Source organism: Procambarus clarkii, chromosome 65, assembly GCF_040958095.1.
Source record: "Procambarus clarkii isolate CNS0578487 chromosome 65, FALCON_Pclarkii_2.0, whole genome shotgun sequence".
Classification (NCBI taxonomy): Eukaryota; Metazoa; Arthropoda; class Malacostraca; order Decapoda; family Cambaridae; genus Procambarus; species Procambarus clarkii.
This window is the reverse complement of record NC_091214.1, coordinates 25,937,916-25,956,731: the sequence shown is the minus strand read 5'-3', so window position 1 is coordinate 25,956,731 and position 18,816 is coordinate 25,937,916. Positions and strand designations below refer to the sequence as shown.

General features: G+C 42.3%; 1 protein-coding gene and 1 long non-coding RNA gene across 11 annotated transcripts in view; one reads left to right on the top strand and one right to left on the bottom strand.

Annotated features, from left to right (window-relative positions):
• LOC123771005 (uncharacterized) overlaps window positions 1-18,816 on the top strand; it is a 424,821-nt gene that overhangs the window by 15,275 nt on the left and 390,730 nt on the right. The window lies entirely within an intron of this gene.
• LOC138354973 (F-box/LRR-repeat protein 20-like) overlaps window positions 1-18,816 on the bottom strand; it is a 91,988-nt gene that overhangs the window by 14,974 nt on the left and 58,198 nt on the right. For all 7 annotated transcript variants that reach the window (XM_069309657.1, XM_069309660.1, XM_069309661.1 and 4 more), the window contains 2 exons: window positions 1,800-1,922; window positions 1,282-1,518 (listed from right to left, as the gene is read on the bottom strand). In XM_069309657.1, coding sequence (XP_069165758.1) covers window positions 1,282-1,518; window positions 1,800-1,922 — 360 coding nt within the window. The remainder of the gene's footprint in view (window positions 1-1,281; window positions 1,519-1,799; window positions 1,923-18,816) is intronic.

Sequence of the window (18,816 nt, the reverse complement as noted above, 5' to 3'; positions counted from 1 at the left end):
TTACTGTTCCAGTAAAAAATGCTGTGTGCGCGGGTGTGCGTGCGCGCACACATTTGTCTATAAACATATTCACCTTCCAGTGCACATTAACGCTCGGGCTGCCAATACCAGTCTGCCAACTTCGCGCAGGTGTGCGACGCAGCGATATTTGTGGTGTCTTAGGCAATAACCAGGAGATCAAATATATCAAATTATGACATAAAAATGATCGAGGTACCGATGGGGTGTAGATCATGAGAGGAGATAGAGAGATCTTCATTGCCGCAAGTTTCCACTCTCCCAATGTGGATGGTTTTATGCTCTCTTCTGGATTGTAACCTATCCATCGCTGCCCACTGGATGGGGGGCGGTGTGCAGGACAAACATATCAATTTTGACACTAGCTCTCCACATATGTCAGTTGCTTAATTTAGAAACTGTACTTGTGGTCGATCTCGAACCCATTGTTGATGTGACGACTTATACTGAATTTTGTAACTAGCTCATCAAGATTGTAACTTAGCTAAACGAATTGTGGGGTTCAGTCCCTGAGCCCATTATGTTCCTCTGTAACCCTTTCCACTACCGCCCACAAGATGGGTATGGGGTGCATAATAAATGAACTAAACTAAAGTCTCGTCTGGTCAATACACTAAATTTTTTGATGTATTAGCAGGTTCGCAATTGGTTATATTATTCTATAAGATCATGCCAGAAATATGCTGCTATTACGTAAGAACATAGAACGGTCGCACAGATAGTTCATAAAAGTGAAGAGCGTATAAAGTGCAATAGGCCTATTGGTCCATACAAGGTAGCTGTTTATTTATGTCTACTATCTTCCCACGCTCACTCATATTTGTTAAACCTACGCTTGAAACAATAAAGCTATCTTACGTTTATTATATTTGACCTGTAATTTGTTCCATTAATCAAGTTATAACGATATTTTATTATAATTCGTTGGTTTAAAATCTAAAAACTGTACGCTGAAAATGTATTCTTTGAATAATTCGGTTGTCTGTAAACGGAATTCTCGGGCACTGAAAGTTTTTGAATTCCGTATGTCACATTGTGAATAATACACAGTATTAACGTAACCAAACGTGATAAAACCTAACTTAACCGTACCAATCCTTAACCTAAGATAACCTTAACCTAACCCTGGATAGAGAGTAGATAACAGCACTAATTGTATAGTCGTTCCCAATCCATTCCCTTAAGCGGATCTCCTCCCTGAGGACAATGTATTACCAGGGCACATGTTCAATATACACTGCTTGGAGGTTAGCCTAAATTTACCTCGAAGATATCGTCGAAGTCGATCTCTCTGAGCGTGGGGATGTACTGAAGGAGGAAGCTGACGGGCTTGGCAGTGATGACACAGCCGGTGATGCTAAGCTTGGTCAGCTTTTGGCACATGGGGCGGTCTTTCTCAGCGTCGTAGGACAAGCGAATGAGTCCTGCCTCTGTGATGGGGGTGTTGGAGATGTCCAGCTCTCTTATCTCCGGGCAGTGGCGGCCGATAAGTTCCAGGACCTGTGGGATAGTTGCGAAATTGGTACTCTTTAAGTGGTTCTCAAGCAGGAAGAAGTACTTTTATTTTTGTAAAGTTTGAGATAAATAGGTGGTCTGAGAGTCTAGTTTTATTGGTTACGTTACATTGTACCTTACACCCCCCCCCCCCTCATCATCTAATATATATGTTTCTTTCGATCTTGCTCAATATTTGTCAAGTTCTCCCATACCCCTCCTTCCGTCCCTCCATGCTCCTCCCTTCTCTTACCTTCCTCTCCTTGTCTAACTCCTTTCTCACTTGCCTGGTCGACGGTCTCTGTCATGCTGAGGTTAAGCACTGTGACTTGAGTGAGGCTGGGAATGAGGCGGACGAGAATCGGGGGTCCCACGGTCCTCAGATAAGACAGGTCCAGCCGACGGAGGCGCTGCAATGACGGATTGAACGTAAGAAGGTAGGAAATTGCAGAACCTACTGGCTCATGCGAGATATGTTGTATCCAACCTCCCCTAGTCGTGTCTAGGTTACGCTTGAAACAGTCCTACGGCCCTCACGTATTTTGTTAATGTAGCTTGATCCAATTTGTATAAATTGGTTCGTGTTTTAGTGTGTTATGATATTAGGCACCTTATTAATATACCTTCTTGAGGTTATCTTGAGATGATTTCGGGGCTTTTTAGTGTCCCCGCGGCCCGGTCTTCGACCAGGCCTCCACCCCCAGGAAGTAGCCCGTGACAGCTGACTAACACCCAGGTACCTATTTTACTGCTAGGTAACAGGGGCATAGGGTGAAAGAAACTCTGCCCATTGTTTCTCGCCGGCGCCTGGGATCGAACCCAGGACCACAGGATCACAGGTCCAGCGTGCTGTCCGCTCGGCCGACCGGCTCCCCTACCGGCTCCGATGCCTTGTTATACACCCAACCCACACACGACTAAAGGGAGTGACGACATTTTGGCCCGTTTTGGACCACTATAAGAGTTTCCCCACTCTAATTTAGACAATGTTGACCCTGTGTTTCTACCAGTGGTTGTTGCTGTTTTGTTTTGGTTATGCTGACGTTGGGGGATTGTATCTTACTCAGACCGCTGGTGAATGTGTCATAGGATATAGGGTGTACATATAGTATATAAGCAAGACGTTTTGAGGACAGCACCGGTTACAGCCCCGCTCCTGTGCCAGGTAAATCCACTACGGGCTCACCATAGCCCGTGCTACTTGGAACGTTTAGTTGCCTGTAGCTGAATCTTAAGCAGCAGCAGCAACAACAACAACAACAACAACGAGGGCAGCACTTCACTAGGATCTGCGGTAGGATATCTCAGGTTATACCCAAGGTGTATGCAGAATTAAGATGGTGAAACCAAACTCGCCAGTCTGTCCATTTTCTGCACTCTAGTACATCCAAAAATTTCTAACCTCTCGACGTTCGGTATCTTTCATCCTCCCTTTTCACCTTCACAACCCTGAATTACCTGCTCCTCGTCTGTTATAAATAATCGTTAACTAAGTCAAGTTCAAGTATGTTTATTGAGATAAGAAAGAAATACATCTCAAAGGGATAGAGTAGCTTAGGCTATTTCTACCCCCCCCCCCCTACAGGGGGGTAGTCGTTAAGCCGTATTCAGCTGATGCTGAGAACCACGTTTTTGATACTAAACTGAGGCCAACAAAATTTGTTTTAAGACGTTGATCTTGCTGTCGAGATGGACACCGATCATCTAACTATTCTGGAGTGCAGAATTAAACAAGAATTCCTGCTCGAATTCGCCAAAAAAAGTTAGTATTATACAGTATAATTCAAGGCTTGAACAAGGTCTCTACCGAGGATCTTGGTCTATAGTCAAGAGCTTGGCTAGGCCCAGGACACTCCCCACTTACAACCAACGATCGACAGGAATGTAATTATTTGTTAATCAGTAGCGTTCATGTTGTACTTATTGTACAACTTTACTTTACTATGCTATGTACTTTATTTTTATTTATGGGGGGGGGGGAGGGGGGAATTTTCTTTCATTGTATTTTTTTTATACTGAACATCTTTTTGTCAATGAAATTGCGTCTCTCGTGCATCACGTCAATCTTCCTTGTGTCTCGCTGTTCTAGATAAATTTATTGATGCCAAAAGGAAGTCTTATCTTAAAGGAAGTCTTTATCCTTATATCTAATCTTGAGAAAACTTTCTCGATTTTCAATAAATCGAATAGCATTTGAAGGGAATTTGATGGATCTCACGAAATATTACCTCAACTTTAACAAAACAAGCGAAATATGGACCATAATCAAAGTGTTATCATAAGAACAAAGGCAACTGCAGAAGGCCTATTGGCCCATACGAAGCAGCTCCTATCTATAACCACCCAATCCCACTCATATACATGTCCAACCCGCGCTTGAAACAATCGAGGGACCCCACCTCCACCACGTTACGCGGTAATTGGTTCCACAAGTCAACAACCCGATTATATTATTTATCTGACAAATAAATAATATGTATTCAGATGATGAGTCACAATAACGTGGCTGAATAATGTTGCCCAAACTACACACTAGAAATTGAAGAGTCGACTTAAATTTCCAGTGTATGGTTTGGCCAACAAATAAATAATATATATAGCTGATAATGGATGAATGAAGCATAATAATTACTTAAGCGCCATTAAAGAAAAGCACAAATTTCAAAGTGTACGAGACTGACAAAATAAACAGAAAGCATAGTTTATAAACCCAACATTTGCGTGGGAGAATAAAGGCTACCCAGTAAGAGTAGAGGTGTTAGGGTAGGAGGAGATGGGGAATGTGAAATATGGCTGACCGGCCCAGATGAGCGAGAGAGGGCTGGGAATTTCAAGTATTTCGGAGGCATATATTACTGAGGAATAGTGGAGAGCAGGAAGGAGGTAGTGATGAATTGAGAAGGTGGTGGCTGCTGTAATATATGTATATTTATGTATATATAATTATATGTATATGAATGTGTATATATAATTATATGTATGTATATAAATATATATATACACATGTACCCTATATGTAACTCCTTTTTTGTAACAAAGTTCAAATAAAACAAATATATATGTGTACGTACAAAAGAATAGGGGTGGTAGAAGATAATATTAGTGTTCAGTGAGAAACCACAAGGTCTTCTCTGAATACTTTTTATTTTATTTTCCGAGGCTATGGGTCCCCACATTGGCACCAGAGGTGGTACCCTCACAAACCTTCTATAATTATATGTATTTGTATGTATATATATAATTATGTGTATATATGTGACAATCCTGCATTAAATGGGCGCGCCATACATCACTATGAACTCTAAATGACCCGGCCAGGATTCGAACCCATGCCGCCTAGGATCACCCCCGAGACGTAGACGGTATTCTAGCAAGAATATAATGAATATTTTGTATGTTCTTCACTTGGGAAGCAACTTGAAAAATATACTCTCCAAAGTTCATTTTAAAGCATTTTATGGCTCGACGCGTGTCACTGATGGAGGCGTTTCACTGAAGCACTCTCAAACATTTACAGCGGCAGAGGGGTAGTGGATGCATAGAGTTGTTGTTGTTATAGATTCAGCTACTGGGAACAACTGTTTGACTAACCATCCTGTGTGATGGGGATTTTATAGCATCACGTAGTTAGCTTTTTTGACACTGTACTCCACTTCATATAGTCTAGGGTAGCTGCACTAATGCAGATGTACCTAATGTGTTAATAAAAAAAAATACTGGTAACAAAAAGTTCCAAGTAGCACGGGCTATGGTGATCCCGTAGTGGGCTTACCTGGCACAGGAGCGGGGCACTCACTTATGCATAGTGGCTTGGAATACAATATGTACACCAAGTTAGATGAGATTGATTGATTGATTGATGGAAATTAAACTAGCCAAGGTGGCACGGGCATGAATAGCCCGTAAGGAAATGTTAGATGAGGTCAAGGGAGGGGTAACAGACGATGTCGGCTGAGGATAAAATGCCCATATTTTATTATTTATTTATTGCCTTAAGACTACAGCCTCGGTTGCTGGATAATGAATCATATATTACTATCGAGAATTTTCGCCAAGTTCTCTTGTGTTTCTTCAGGTCGAGGACTTGCTGGAGTGTTCAGGTATATCCTTGTCGGCTGGGAAAGGTGGTGTGTGTGGTGATCTTACTCTAGTGGGAGTAAGGGAACCGGTGGCTGAGCGGACAGAACACTGGACGCGTGATCCTGTGGTCCCGGGTTCGATCCCGGGCGCCGGCGAGAAACAATGGGCAGAGTTTTTCACCCTGATGCCCCTGTTACCTAGCAGTAAATAGGTACCTGGGAGTTAGTCAGCTGTCACGAGCTGCTTCCTGGGGGTGGAGGCCTGGTCGAGGACCGCGCCGCGGGGACACTAAAGCCCCGAAATCATCTCAAGATAACCTCAAGATAGTGTGGTAACAAATAGCGCGCTCTCTCTCAGGCCCACTACACCCCCTCACAAGATGGGTATGGGGTGCATAATTATTGAACTAAACTAACTAAACTCAGGCTCCGGAAAATGGGTTGTCCCTAAATTTGTTACTAAGCTTATAGACTTCACTTTGTCTATTTCAGTCTTTGTCTGTATCCCAGTCTCTATTTTCAGTCTTTTTTTTTTATAAAGTTCACGAAAGATGACAGCATTTGCGTCAATTACAAAATAAAAGCGTATTTAAGTTTTCACATTCCAATTCCCTTATGAAGGGGGAAGTAAATCTAGTTAACCAAATCTTCGTGGTGAAGTTGGCCGCCAGAACTCAAAAAAGTCTAAATGGAGACTTACACGGTAACTGATATATGCAATGAAGTTAAGAGCTGAAGTTTTTGTGAATGGCGTTTAGAGATTCGCTCACATCTCGCTTTCTTATTACTCTATTATTCTCATAATTTTTATTTTGTTAAGGGTTCGAGCCCCCCGCCCCCCCTAGCGTGAGAGGATTGACTGGGCATCAGTCTTTAACTTTTCGCGCCCCTGTTCACCGAACAGTAATAGGGTACTTGGTTCTTCACCGATTGGCGAGTCGAGTTCCAGAGAAACTAGTGGGTAAGGCTTACCATGAGCTGTGGAAAGGGAAAACTCTCAGCCTGATAACGAGAGAGAGAGAAAAAGAGATGGGGGTAGGTTGACCAGACCACACACTAGAAATTGAAGGGACGACGACGTTTCGACTTGAGAATGGTCCAGGACGGACCGAAACGTCGTCGTCCCTTCAATTTCTAGTGTGTGGTCTGGTCAACATACTTCAGCCACGATATTGTGACTCATCGCCTGCAGATGGGGGTAGGGATAGGAAGGGAAGGATAGTGTTGTAACCTATCTTCACTATGAATCTTAGGATTTACACTAAACAAATCTTACGTAAACTAATCACCGGTACCCACAACCAGTCCAGCTTAAAACGATGAGAGCAGGATAGACAAACTTTACGGGCTATTCATGCCCATGTCACCTCTTGGGTGGCTTAATCTTTATCAATCATCAATCATAGACAAACTGAAAACTCTTCATCATATTTTCTTCTTCGGCTGTCACTGCTGGTTGGAAAATAGATGGCTTTACTATGCTATATTGGAAAAAATAGGGAATGAGAGAGAATCTTGTTAGCATTAATACTACTGTTTACTATTACTTAAACTACAGCAGGCGCAGCGACTACTACTTATTTGACTACTGCTATTATCTTTACTTTTATTGCAAAAGTAGCAAGACTATTGTTAGTCTTGCTACTATCGCTGCCCTCCTACGCCACTGTAATTTTCATGTGGTTGAACATGCTGAATATTAAGGAGAACATGGGAGTGTCTTGTATATTATAAATTCCGAGAAGGCATCCAAAAGCCGGTACAGACATCTACCGTACAGCTTCGTAAACGTAAGGAAATTTAGGTTATGTTGACCAGACCACACACTAGAAATTGAAGGGACGACGACGTTTCGGTCCGTCCTGGACCATTCTCAAGTCGATTGAGAATGGTCCAGGACGGACCGAAACGTCGTCGTCCCTTCAATTTCTAGTGTGTGGTCTGGTCAACATACTTCAGCCACGTTATTGTGACTCATCGCCTGCAAATTTAGGTTATATTTCGATACTGTAATGTTGGTATTCACCAAAGTGTTTATCCAGCCATTTCCTATAAATCTGTACTTGGTTTATGCTTGCAATGCGGAGAGGGTATTGATTCTAGCATTCTTTGTAGATGAAAAAAAAACTTTCCTCTGTATTTTATTTGCCGTCACGAGGTTTCATATTTATCATTGCCGTATCACACCTCAAACACTTTATGCATGTAAAATGTTTTCAGCAACTCTGAGAGAGAGAAGTGATGGATACACGAGTAGGGGAAGTAGAGGAGGTGAAGGGAAGAGAGAGAGAGAGAGCGAGAGCGAGTGTGTACAACATTTCATAACTCCGCGTCTTGTGAATGTCTCAAGACTTCTCTGCCCGGAGCTATTGATCATGCCTCTTCAGCGTATTAACATAATGGTTTTCCAGAAATCATTTGACTCACAGATTAGGTTAATAACATGCTGAAGGTGAGGGGAGGGAAGAATGGGATAAATTTCAGAATAAGGGGAAAGAAATAATATGAAAATGCGGTAGGGGATCTAGTGGAATTAAGGATAATAAAGAGGATTATTGTAAAAGTAAGAGGGGTTGAAAAGGATATAAGATGGAATAAAGCAGGAACACGGAGCTAGAGAGAGAGAGAGAGAGAGAGAGAGTGAGAGTGACAGAAAAGAGAGGGTGAGATAGTGAGAGAATGAGAGTATAGTCCACATTAGTTCAGGAAGTCTTGGTCATTAGGAAATAATGAGTTTCTATTTTTTTCTACATTTTGTTTCGACTTGAACAGATAATTAGGGTAATTAGTTTTCGTTTCCGGCTGAAAACGTTTGTACGCGTGTGTGTGTGTGTGTGTGTGTGTGTGTGTGTGTGTGTGTGTGTGTGTGTGTGTGGATTGATGTGTTAGTAGTTGTTTAATGATCACGATGAAACGTTTTAACTAGGGGAAATATTATTAGTGATTCATATGTTAACACAGAGTAGTGGCTGTAAGCAGTGGTTGTAAAATTGATAAGATTAGAGTTTAAAAACAAATGGGTAAGTACGTACTCGAGAGGTTGAGATAGTCGCTTAAATTATCAGTTCGTAAATTATAATTTGCACAAATAGTTTGTTAAAAACGTTCCCAAAGTAGTCAACCTGTAGAATGGTCTGCCTGTCGACGCTGCTGAAGCGAGAATGCGCTCAGCTTTAATATGCAACTGGCTAAGCTTATTAGACGAAATGGTGCGTTCTTCCTTTCCCTTCCCCTTCAAGACCACTTTGTATGATGACTGTCGAGTGAATATAAGTACCTACACTCGCGCGTTGGTGAGGGATAAAATTATTAGGTTCTAGTGCTTATCCGGAGTGCTTCCGGAGTAACCAAAACAGTTCTTAAATCCACCAGTCGTTAAATGTTCCGCTGCCTCTTCGGTCCCAACCGTTATGCAGGGCCGGTGAACACCCTCCGTAAATAATGGTTCATATTACAGAGATCACACTAACGTGATGCATCAAATGAACAAATCCACAAGGAAGTCGATTAAGGCAGTGTCTGGGATGCTCCCGGACGCAGGTTTGAATCCTCGTCACGGCCCTTGTGGATTTGTTCAATGGTTCATATTCACCAAATTCCTTGGCCAATTGAACGGTCCCACTCCAGCTTTTGACGAAAAGTTCGTTGACATGTCGAGGGAAATAACAGTCGCTTCCTTCCATTAATATGCGACTTGCTGACCAAACCACACACTAGAAATTGAAGAGACGACGACGTTTCCGTCCGTCCTGGACCAATATCAAGTCCTGGACCAACCAGGTTTCCGTGCACCTGGAAAATGTTGTTAACATTTCTCAGCCACGTTATTGTGAAATTTCATCTGCATGTGACTCTTGCCGTGTTTGGTCTTGTTGCATCCTTCCGGTGATATTTTCCTGCTGAATTTGTATAGGACTTTGAAACCCAGGCTCCGTCTGTTGTCGATCACTGCTTTGGTCGTTCATCACTGTCAGTATCACTTAACTCTCAGCGCACATTTTTGTCGATGTTCTCCTGGTCACTGCTACCAGAAAAGCAGGCCCGCCGTCACTGCCGGCGGGAGTAGAGGCGTATGAGGAGACACCTGCTGTACGGAAAAAGTCCATGGAAATTTACAGGAAAAGTAGGCATGATAATTGGGGATTATAGATGTGTCAACCACCTGTGTTTTGCAAGGAAGAATACTGAATCTTCAATCGTCTTATTATTACTACTACCACTTCTTGATGTGCCTATCATCACTACTGTTACAGTAATTGTACTACTATTGCGGCTACTACTGTACTACTACTATTATACTACTACTATACTACTTCTATTCTACTACTACTATACTACTTCTACTACTATCATCGCCGCTAACATCATAACGAGCTACCTTTGGTCTGCTTTGTAGCCTTTTACATCGGCTAATGAATCACACTGCAGTCTAATTTTGGTATATCCTCTCTAAATGTAATTGTTCTGCCAATCACAATTACCTTTTGGTGATTATCAGTTTTCTGAAGTTTTCAAAGATTATGTCGGCTGGATTATGCTCGATATGGGGGGGGGGACCCCCTGTTTATGAATGAAAAACGCTTTACATGCGATTCACAATTGATAACGTTCGAACATTTCAGGAAAGAGGGCTATCTGTTCGAATCGCAACTCTGCAAATGCTTCACCAACGTACTACAATTACAAATAATTGCCTAGAAAGTTTACACAATCTAATCTACTCCTAAATGTGAACAATATGCTGATGTAGTTATCACATTAATTTATATTTAGGAAAATCCTAATTATTAATGCCCAGTTACGATTACATTGATGAATGCGTCTTTGGAGTTAACTGTCGGATGGACGAGCATTGTCTAAATATAATGTGATTCTGAAATTGAAATTGAAATAAGTTTATTGAGGTAAAATACACACAAAGGGATGAGGTAGCTCAAGCTATTCTCACCCCGTTCAGTACATCGTGTTAATACATATATACACACACATCACAAACAATAAACATATTACCAAACATTCTGAGAGATAAACATCTACATTTCCTAATGTGATTCTTGTACTGTGATTTGGGGATTTGTACTCACCGGATTTGTGCGCTCCTTGAGGGACTTGAGGTAGACGAGGGTAGAAATAGCCTAAGCTACTCTATCCATTTGAGATGTATTTGATTGTCTCAATAAACGTACTTGAACATTGTCTGGGGGCGGGTTCCATAAACAGGGGGGGGGGAGGGTTGACGGGTGGAGTAGCAAACATTTGGCCTTTGTTGATGAGGATGGGGGGGGGGGGGGTCTGCGTGTTTACCAACCATGTGTTTATTGTTGTTGTCAGCTATGTGTTCGTTGTTGTCAGCCATGTGTTGTTGTCATTCATGTGCTCATTGTTGTTGTCAGCCATGCGTTGTTGTCATTCATGTGCTCATTGTTGTTGTCAGCCATGTGTTCATTGTTGTTGTCAGCCATGTGTTCGTTGTTGTCAGCCATGTGTTCGTTGTTGTTGTCAGCCATGTGTTCGTTGTCAGCCATGTGTTCGTTGTTGTCAGCCATGTGTTCGTTGTTGTTGTCAGCCATGTGTTCGTTGTCAGCCATGTGTTCATTGTTGTTGTCAGTCATGTGTTTGTTGTTGTCGGCCATGAGTTCGTTGTTGTCGGCCATGAGTTCGTTGTTGTCGGCCATGAGTTCGTTGTTGTCGGCCATGAGTTCGTTGTGGTCGGCCATGAGTTCGTTGTTGTCGGCCATGAGTTCGTTGTGGTCGGCCATGAGTTCGTTGTTGTCGGCCATGAGTTCGTTGTGGTCGGCCATGAGTTCGTTGTTGTCGGCCATGAGTTCGTTGTGGTCGGCCATGAGTTCGTTGTGGTCGGCCATGAGTTCGTTGTGGTCGGCCATGAGTTCGTTGTGGTCGGCCATGAGTTCGTTGTGGTCGGCCATGAGTTCGTTGTGGTCGGCCATGAGTTCGTTGTTGTCGGCCATGAGTTCGTTGTGGTCGGCCATGAGTTCGTTGTGGTCGGCCATGAGTTCGTTGTGGTCGGCCATGAGTTCGTTGTGGTCGGCCATGAGTTCGTTGTGGTCGGCCATGAGTTCGTTGTGGTCGGCCATGAGTTCGTTGTGGTCGACCATGAGTTCGTTGTGGTCGGCCATGAGTTCGTTGTGGTCGGCCATGAGTTCGTTGTGGTCGGCCATGAGTTCGTTGTGGTCGGCCATGAGTTCGTTGTGGTCGGCCATGAGTTCGTTGTGGTCGGCCATGAGTTCGTTGTGGTCGGCCATGAGTTCGTTGTGGTCGGCCATGAGTTCGTTGTGGTCGGCCATGAGTTCGTTGTGGTCGGCCATGAGTTCGTTGTGGTCGGCCATGTGTTCGTTGTGGTCGGCCATGTGTTCGTTGTGGTCGGCCATGTGTTCGTTGTTGTTGTCGGCCATGAGTTCGTTGTTGTCGGCCATGTGTTCAGTGTTAGCCATTTGTTCATTGTTGTCAGCCAGTTGTTCATTGCCTTTTGTCATTGTCAACTATTTACACATTTTTGTCTAATTTGTTATATAATTACTGTCATCCAGTTCATTGTTGTTGTTGTCAACCTTGCAGTACTGCAGTCTCGAAGAGTGACAAGTTTAGTACCTGTGCTTTAGCCAGTGATGAGAGTTCATCCCTCTCTTTATTTTTATTTATTTTTATTTTATTTTGTATTTTTGAATATTTTTATTCTATTTTTTGAGTGAATTTTATTTTTCGTATATTTATTTTCCTTATTATTTTTGAATTATATAATATTTTATTTAACTATATTAAAAAAAAAAAAAAAAAAAAAACTGTTCCTCCCCATCCCTTTACTATCTTTCAGATTATAAACACAACAAAAAAATATGAAAAAGAGATATTCCATTGCTCTAAATATTCCGGTAAAGGGGAGAAACTTTTACAAAATCTTCAAGGAAAACTCTACTTAGAACATAGCGCAAAGTGAAGCATTGTAATCGTTGCATACAAAGTTCCTTTAAAAAAAAATAACTTATTGCATAAAGTTCAATGATGAAAATATATAAATAGATGGGAAAGGCTCAAACAGGATGAACAGTTGAAAGCACATTGTATCTGGGTATAGAGGTTGTTATTACGAAACTAGGAACAAAAAAATATTTTGAGGCGAATGTAGTTCATGTAAAAACGACTCAATCCGACAACAACCGCAAACGAAGCAGCCGAAACGCAGTGAATGTGAAGCCATTTATCTTTTCGATAGACGGGGATTAGGTCAAACAGGATTTCTATAGAGACTGGGTGGATGTATAGTCTCTCTCTCTCTTGTCTCTCTCTCTCTCTCTCTCTCTCTCTTGTCTCTCTCTCTCTCTCTCTCTCTCTCTCTCTCTCTCTCTCTCTCTCTCTCTCTCTCTCTCTCTCTCTCTCTCTCTCTCTCTCTCTGTCTCTCTCTCTCTCTCTGTCTCTCTCTCTCTCTCTCTCTCTGTCTCTCTCTCTCTCTCTCTCTCTCTCTCTCTCTCTCTCTCTCTCTCTCTCTCTCTCTCTCTCTCTCTCTCTCTCTCTCTCTCTCTCTCTCTCTCTGTCTCTCTCTCTCTCTGTCTCTCTCTCTCTCTCTCTCTCTCTCTCTCTCTCTCTCTCTCTCTCTCTCTCTCTCACGCTGCTTAACTAACTAATCAATACCACCCAACCACGATACTTCACTGCTGATTAGTAGAAGTTTCCTCAATAGCCTGAATCCTCTTGAAGATTTCCTCTAATGCTGTGGTGCTTGATGAATTAGTTGTTATACTCGTCTGGATTGTTGGAATTGGTGTGTGTGCGCGCGCGTGCTCATCTAGTTGTACTCGCCTAGATGTGCTTGCAGGGTCGAACTAGGCTCCTAACCCCGCCTTTCGAACGTTCTTAGATTAATGCAATGACATTTACAACGCTTTTATCATATTTATATTTAAAACTTTGAATCGCATTAGCTTCGACGAGTTCTACGTCTAACCTGTTCCAATTATCGACAGCTCTAACACTGAACAAGTTCTTGTTGACGTCCGTGTGACTCATTTACTTCTCGAGTGTCTACTTGTGACCCCCTCGTTCTGCTGTTCCAAGCTTTGAACAACATTGTTGTCTGCCGTATTGTTTATGGTTGCCAGCCATTTGTTCATTGTCAATCATTTGTTCATTATTGTCAACCATTTATTCATTGTTGTCAGCTATTTGGTCATTGTCAGTCATTTGTTGATTGCTGTCAGCCATTTGTTCATTTCCCTTGGGGGGGGGGGGGTATGAAAACATGTAATCTTATATGTTTTCATATCCCCCCCCCCCCAAGTTTTTTTTTAATATCTATCTTTTTGGGGGGGAGAGCTTGAGGGAGGTGGGGAGGCGAAAAGGTTATGTAGTGAGGGAGTGAGAGTAGCGTGGTGAGAGAGATTATATCTCTCCTTTCCTCCAGTGTGGTAAGGTCCAGTTCCATCAGTTTTTTCTCATAGCTTAAGCCCTTCTACTCGGGAACGAATCTTATTGCATATCTCTGGACTTTTTCTAGTTTCTCCTTGTCCCTTTTTCAAGTAAGGGTTTCATGCTGGTGATGCATCATGATGTATGGGTCTCATGTTCGTTGTATATAGGGCTTGAGAAGCCCTTTTCTCCAGATTTCTGAAGGATACATGGATGTTGTCCAGTATGCCGTATGCAGCTGTTGCTATGCTGCTAATGTGGGCATCTGGCATCAGATTTGGGGACTCGGTTGACAGAGCACGGATACATGGGGGGGGGAGAGGGGGGTGAGTGTGTGAAGCTCTGATTGGGCTTCGGAGAAGCTTCGGGATCCTAGAGAGGACAGTAGCACTCCAGGTTGCAATTCCTTTTACCATGTGGTGGTACAGTTGACTAAGACGCATCTGGTAACATCCCATGCGTAGGTTCGAATCCTCATCGCTGCCCTTGTGGCTTTGTTCATTTGATATATCACGTTATTGTGAATGCGTGTGTGCGTGCGTGCGCGCGCGCGTGTGTGTGTGTGTGTGTGTGTGTGTGTGTGTGTGTGTGTGTGTGTGTGTGTGTGTATGTATGTATGTATGTATGTATGTATGTATGTATGTGAGTGAGTGAGTGAGTGAGTGAGTGAGTGTGTGGTGGTGCAGCTGAGTCACACGCCAAGAGAGGTGGGGGTGTAGGGGAAGTCACCTTGAAATCACCGCTCTTGATGTCAACTACTTGACAGCATCTATTCTGGTGCGACACAGGCACACGCACACCTTATATATACAATATATATATATATATATATATATATATATATATATATATATATATATATATATATATATATATATATATATATATATATATATAATTATTAAATATGACTGAAAAAGTAAGATTAATAATTCTAACACGAATTTTCTCAATATTTCTTATGTTTCTTTTCACTGTCGATGGTAATTGAAAAATCAATTCTCCAAAATTCATTTTTATTTCTAGTCTGACGCGACACTTGAACGCGTTTCGTAATAACTTATTACATTTTCAAAGACTTTAGTTTACACACACACAACTATAACCTGCAAACACTAAACAGAGTTCTACTATGCTATAATTTAAACGGCTTTCATTTTATATACCTGCATTTGGGTGAGGTGATATGTTACAACAGTTTTGGATGAAGTGAAAACAAACTTTCAACACAAGACAGAACACGAAACAATGGGTATAATATTGGGTAAATTAAAGGGAAGAATGGAAGTAACTGCAAAGGGCCTATTGGCCCATATTTCTTGATTCTTCTATATTGGTGCAGAGTCTTGAAGTGGGTAGAATATAGTTGTGCATTAATTGGCTGTTGATTGCTGGTGTTGACTTCTTGATGTGTAGTGCCTCGCAGATATCAAGCCGCCTGCTATCGCTGTATCTATCGATGATTTCTGTGTTTTTTGTTAAGACTTCTCTGGTGATGATCTGGTTGTGGGAAGAGATTATATATTCCTTAATGGAGCCCTGTTGCTTATGCATCGTTAATCGCCTGGAAAGAGATGTTGTCTTGCCTATATACTGAATTCTTTGAGGCTTAGTCCCCAAGTAGGCATTTGAAGGCATAGACGATATTGGTCTCTTTTAAAGCGTTCTACTTTGTGTTTGGAGCGTTTCTCATGAGTAGGCTGGCCGTTTTTTTGGTTTTATAGTAAATCGTCAATTGTATCTTCTGATTTTTGTCTGTAGGGATAACGTTCGTATTAACAATATCTTTCAGAAGATACAGTTGGTTGTATCTTCATATCTTTCAGAAGATACAGAAGGTTGCATAAAGCAACTGATAGCTGAAAATGGAGATCCAAGAGCTGAAGCTCGATCTTCCAGCCATAAAAAATAGATGAGCGAACACACACACGAACCATAATTTTCCCCTTCCTTTCATACATGTCAACCCGTAAACATTTGATACCATTTTGAAGTTTTTAATAAACGCTGCCTGACTCCCAGCACTGTTTGCCTCTGATACCCTGAGGGAGAAATATGTGCACGGTGGCATGTGTTGATACGGCGTACTAGCATGCAATATCATACAATATGCAATAGATTAGTTTGCAATATTTAAAAAACCATATAACAGTTTGACACAATATAATTTAATTAAATGTATTAAACATACACGCACGCACACAGGCAGTAGAGCCCAGTAGGCTCCACAATCTGTACACCAGTTGATTGACAGTTGAGAGGCGGGACCAAAGAGCCAGAACTCAATCCCCCGCAAGTACACACACACACACACACACACACACACACACACACACACACACACACACACACACACACACACATACACACACACACACACACACTAGGTTACGAAAAAAGGGAGACGGGCATACAGAAAATGATAAAGTAATTTGTGAGGAGCTTCAGCTTCCATAGTGTTCTCAACTGAACCTGAACTGCTCCTAGAGATAGATAAGTAAGCAGCCCCCTGACGAGAGACTATTAAATATTGAGGTAACAGCGGAGGGAGTAGGACTACAACTAGCATCACATGATGTAACTAAAGCTATTGGGCCTGGTAGAGTATCACCATGAATGTTACAAGCAGCAGCACGGACCCTTAATCTACATCTAGCACTAACCTTTAATGAGTCATTTACAAAAGGGGGAATTGCCCAACTGCTGGAAGAAGGTAAATGTGGTGCCAATCTACAAGAAAGGAGATAGAAGCACTTGAGATCAGCGTCACTCACAAGCATTCCTAGCAAAATACTTGCGTTAAAAGATTCAACGTTGAAAGTTAAAAGATGTTAAAAGATGATGTTACGTCATCATTTAAAAGTTAAAAGAAGAGGGAGCCGAGCGGACAGCACGCTGGACTTTTGATCCTGTGGTCCCGGGTTTAATCCCAGGCGCCGGCGAGAAACAATGGGCAGAGTTTCTTTCACGCTATGCCCCTGTTACCTAGCAGTAAAATAGGTACCTGGGTGTTAGTCAGCTGTCACGGGCTGTTTCCTGGGGGTGGAGGCCTGGTCGAGGACCTGGCCGCGGGGACACTAAAGCCCCGAAATCATCTCAAGATAACCTCATGATAGCTGCACCCATATACCACAACTTTAAAAGCAGGTATCATAGGGAAATAGGTCAGGAATCATTCATTAGACAACCAGCGGCTTGAAAAAAGGGGTCAAGGAGCTAGAGTTGGATTCTGCAGGGCACAAATAGGTGAGCACATATAGTTAAGAGCGCGCGTACGCAGCCTTTTGGCTGAGTGAACAGCGCTCTGGGATCGTAGTCTTAAGGGCCCGGGTTCGATCCCCGGCAGAGGCGGAAACAAATGGGCAGAGTTTCTATCACCCTGGTGCACCGGTTCACCTAGCAGTAAATAGGTACCTGGGAGTTACAGCTGCTGCGGGCTGCTTCCTGGGGATATCTGTGTGTGAACTCGCCTATTTGTACTCGCCTATTTGTGCTTGCGGGGGTTTCAGCTTTGGCTCTCAGGTTCCGCCTCTCAACTGTCAATCAACCGGTGTACAGGTTCCTGAGCCTACTGGGCTCTATCATATCTACATTTGAAACTGTGTATGGAGTCAGCCTCCACCACATCACTGCCTAATGCATTCCATCCGTTAACTACTCTGACACTGAAAAAGTTTTTTCTAACGTCCCTGTGGCTCATTTGGGTACTCAGTTTCCACCTGTGTCCCATTGTTCGCGTCCCACCCGTGTTAAACAGATTATTCTTATCTACCCTGTCAATTCCCTTGAAGATTTTGTAGGTTATGATCATGTCTCCCCTTACTTCTTCTGTGTGTATGTGTGTGTGTGTTAGAGAGAAATATATGTAGTAGACATAATAGAGGAAAAATAAATTGGTTAGAAGTGCGGGGTTCGATTCTGCAGATACAAATAGTAAATACACACTTTTGTAAAATAAATCACCTCATCAAAAAGTTATGGACACATAAGGGGCATAACTAGCCGACCACTCACGATTGTGAAGGGAACTGATAAACACCTGGACACGCACAGATATTAGCTTTATTGCATATATTTATTGTACAATTCAGTACTATGAGGACATGTACAACGCGTTGTATATAGTTTTTCTAAATAAAATTGTCTGAGGAGAGAAGGAAAGATATATCATGGTTTTCTATCGTTTCGTCTGCCTCTATTTACCCGTCCCCAATACTTAAATGGAAAACGGGGCTGGGTTCAACTTTATTTTGGTCATTAAAGTTTGCTGGCGTTTTTTGACCTTGCCAGAAAGACGCAATTTGGGAAATGTGTTTTCAATTTCTGCTTCATTTCGTCTTTTTCTCTCAATGTTAATATTTCTTCATGTTTTTATTGCCGTGATTACTATTATTATTACACACACACAACACAGTAACGTGATGCATCAAATGAACAAATCCACAAAGGCTGTGGCGAGGGTTCGAACCTGCGTCCGAGAGGATCCCAGACGCTGCCTTAATCGACTGAGCTACGACATGGAAAAATAATTGCAACCGGGAAATCATCCTGATTTACCGACGGATATTAATATTATTATTAATAATAAAAATATTATTTTCGTTAGCGATCAATACAGTAGAAGGTGAAGGGACGACGACGTTTCGGTCCGTCCTGGACCATTCTCAAGACGGACCGAAACGTGGTCGTCCCTTCACCTTCTAGTGTGTGGCCTGGTCAACTTACTTTAGCCACGTTACTGTGACTCATCGCCTGCACATCAATACAGTATACTGTGGTGTATTAGTTAGCGTCCTCGGCCACT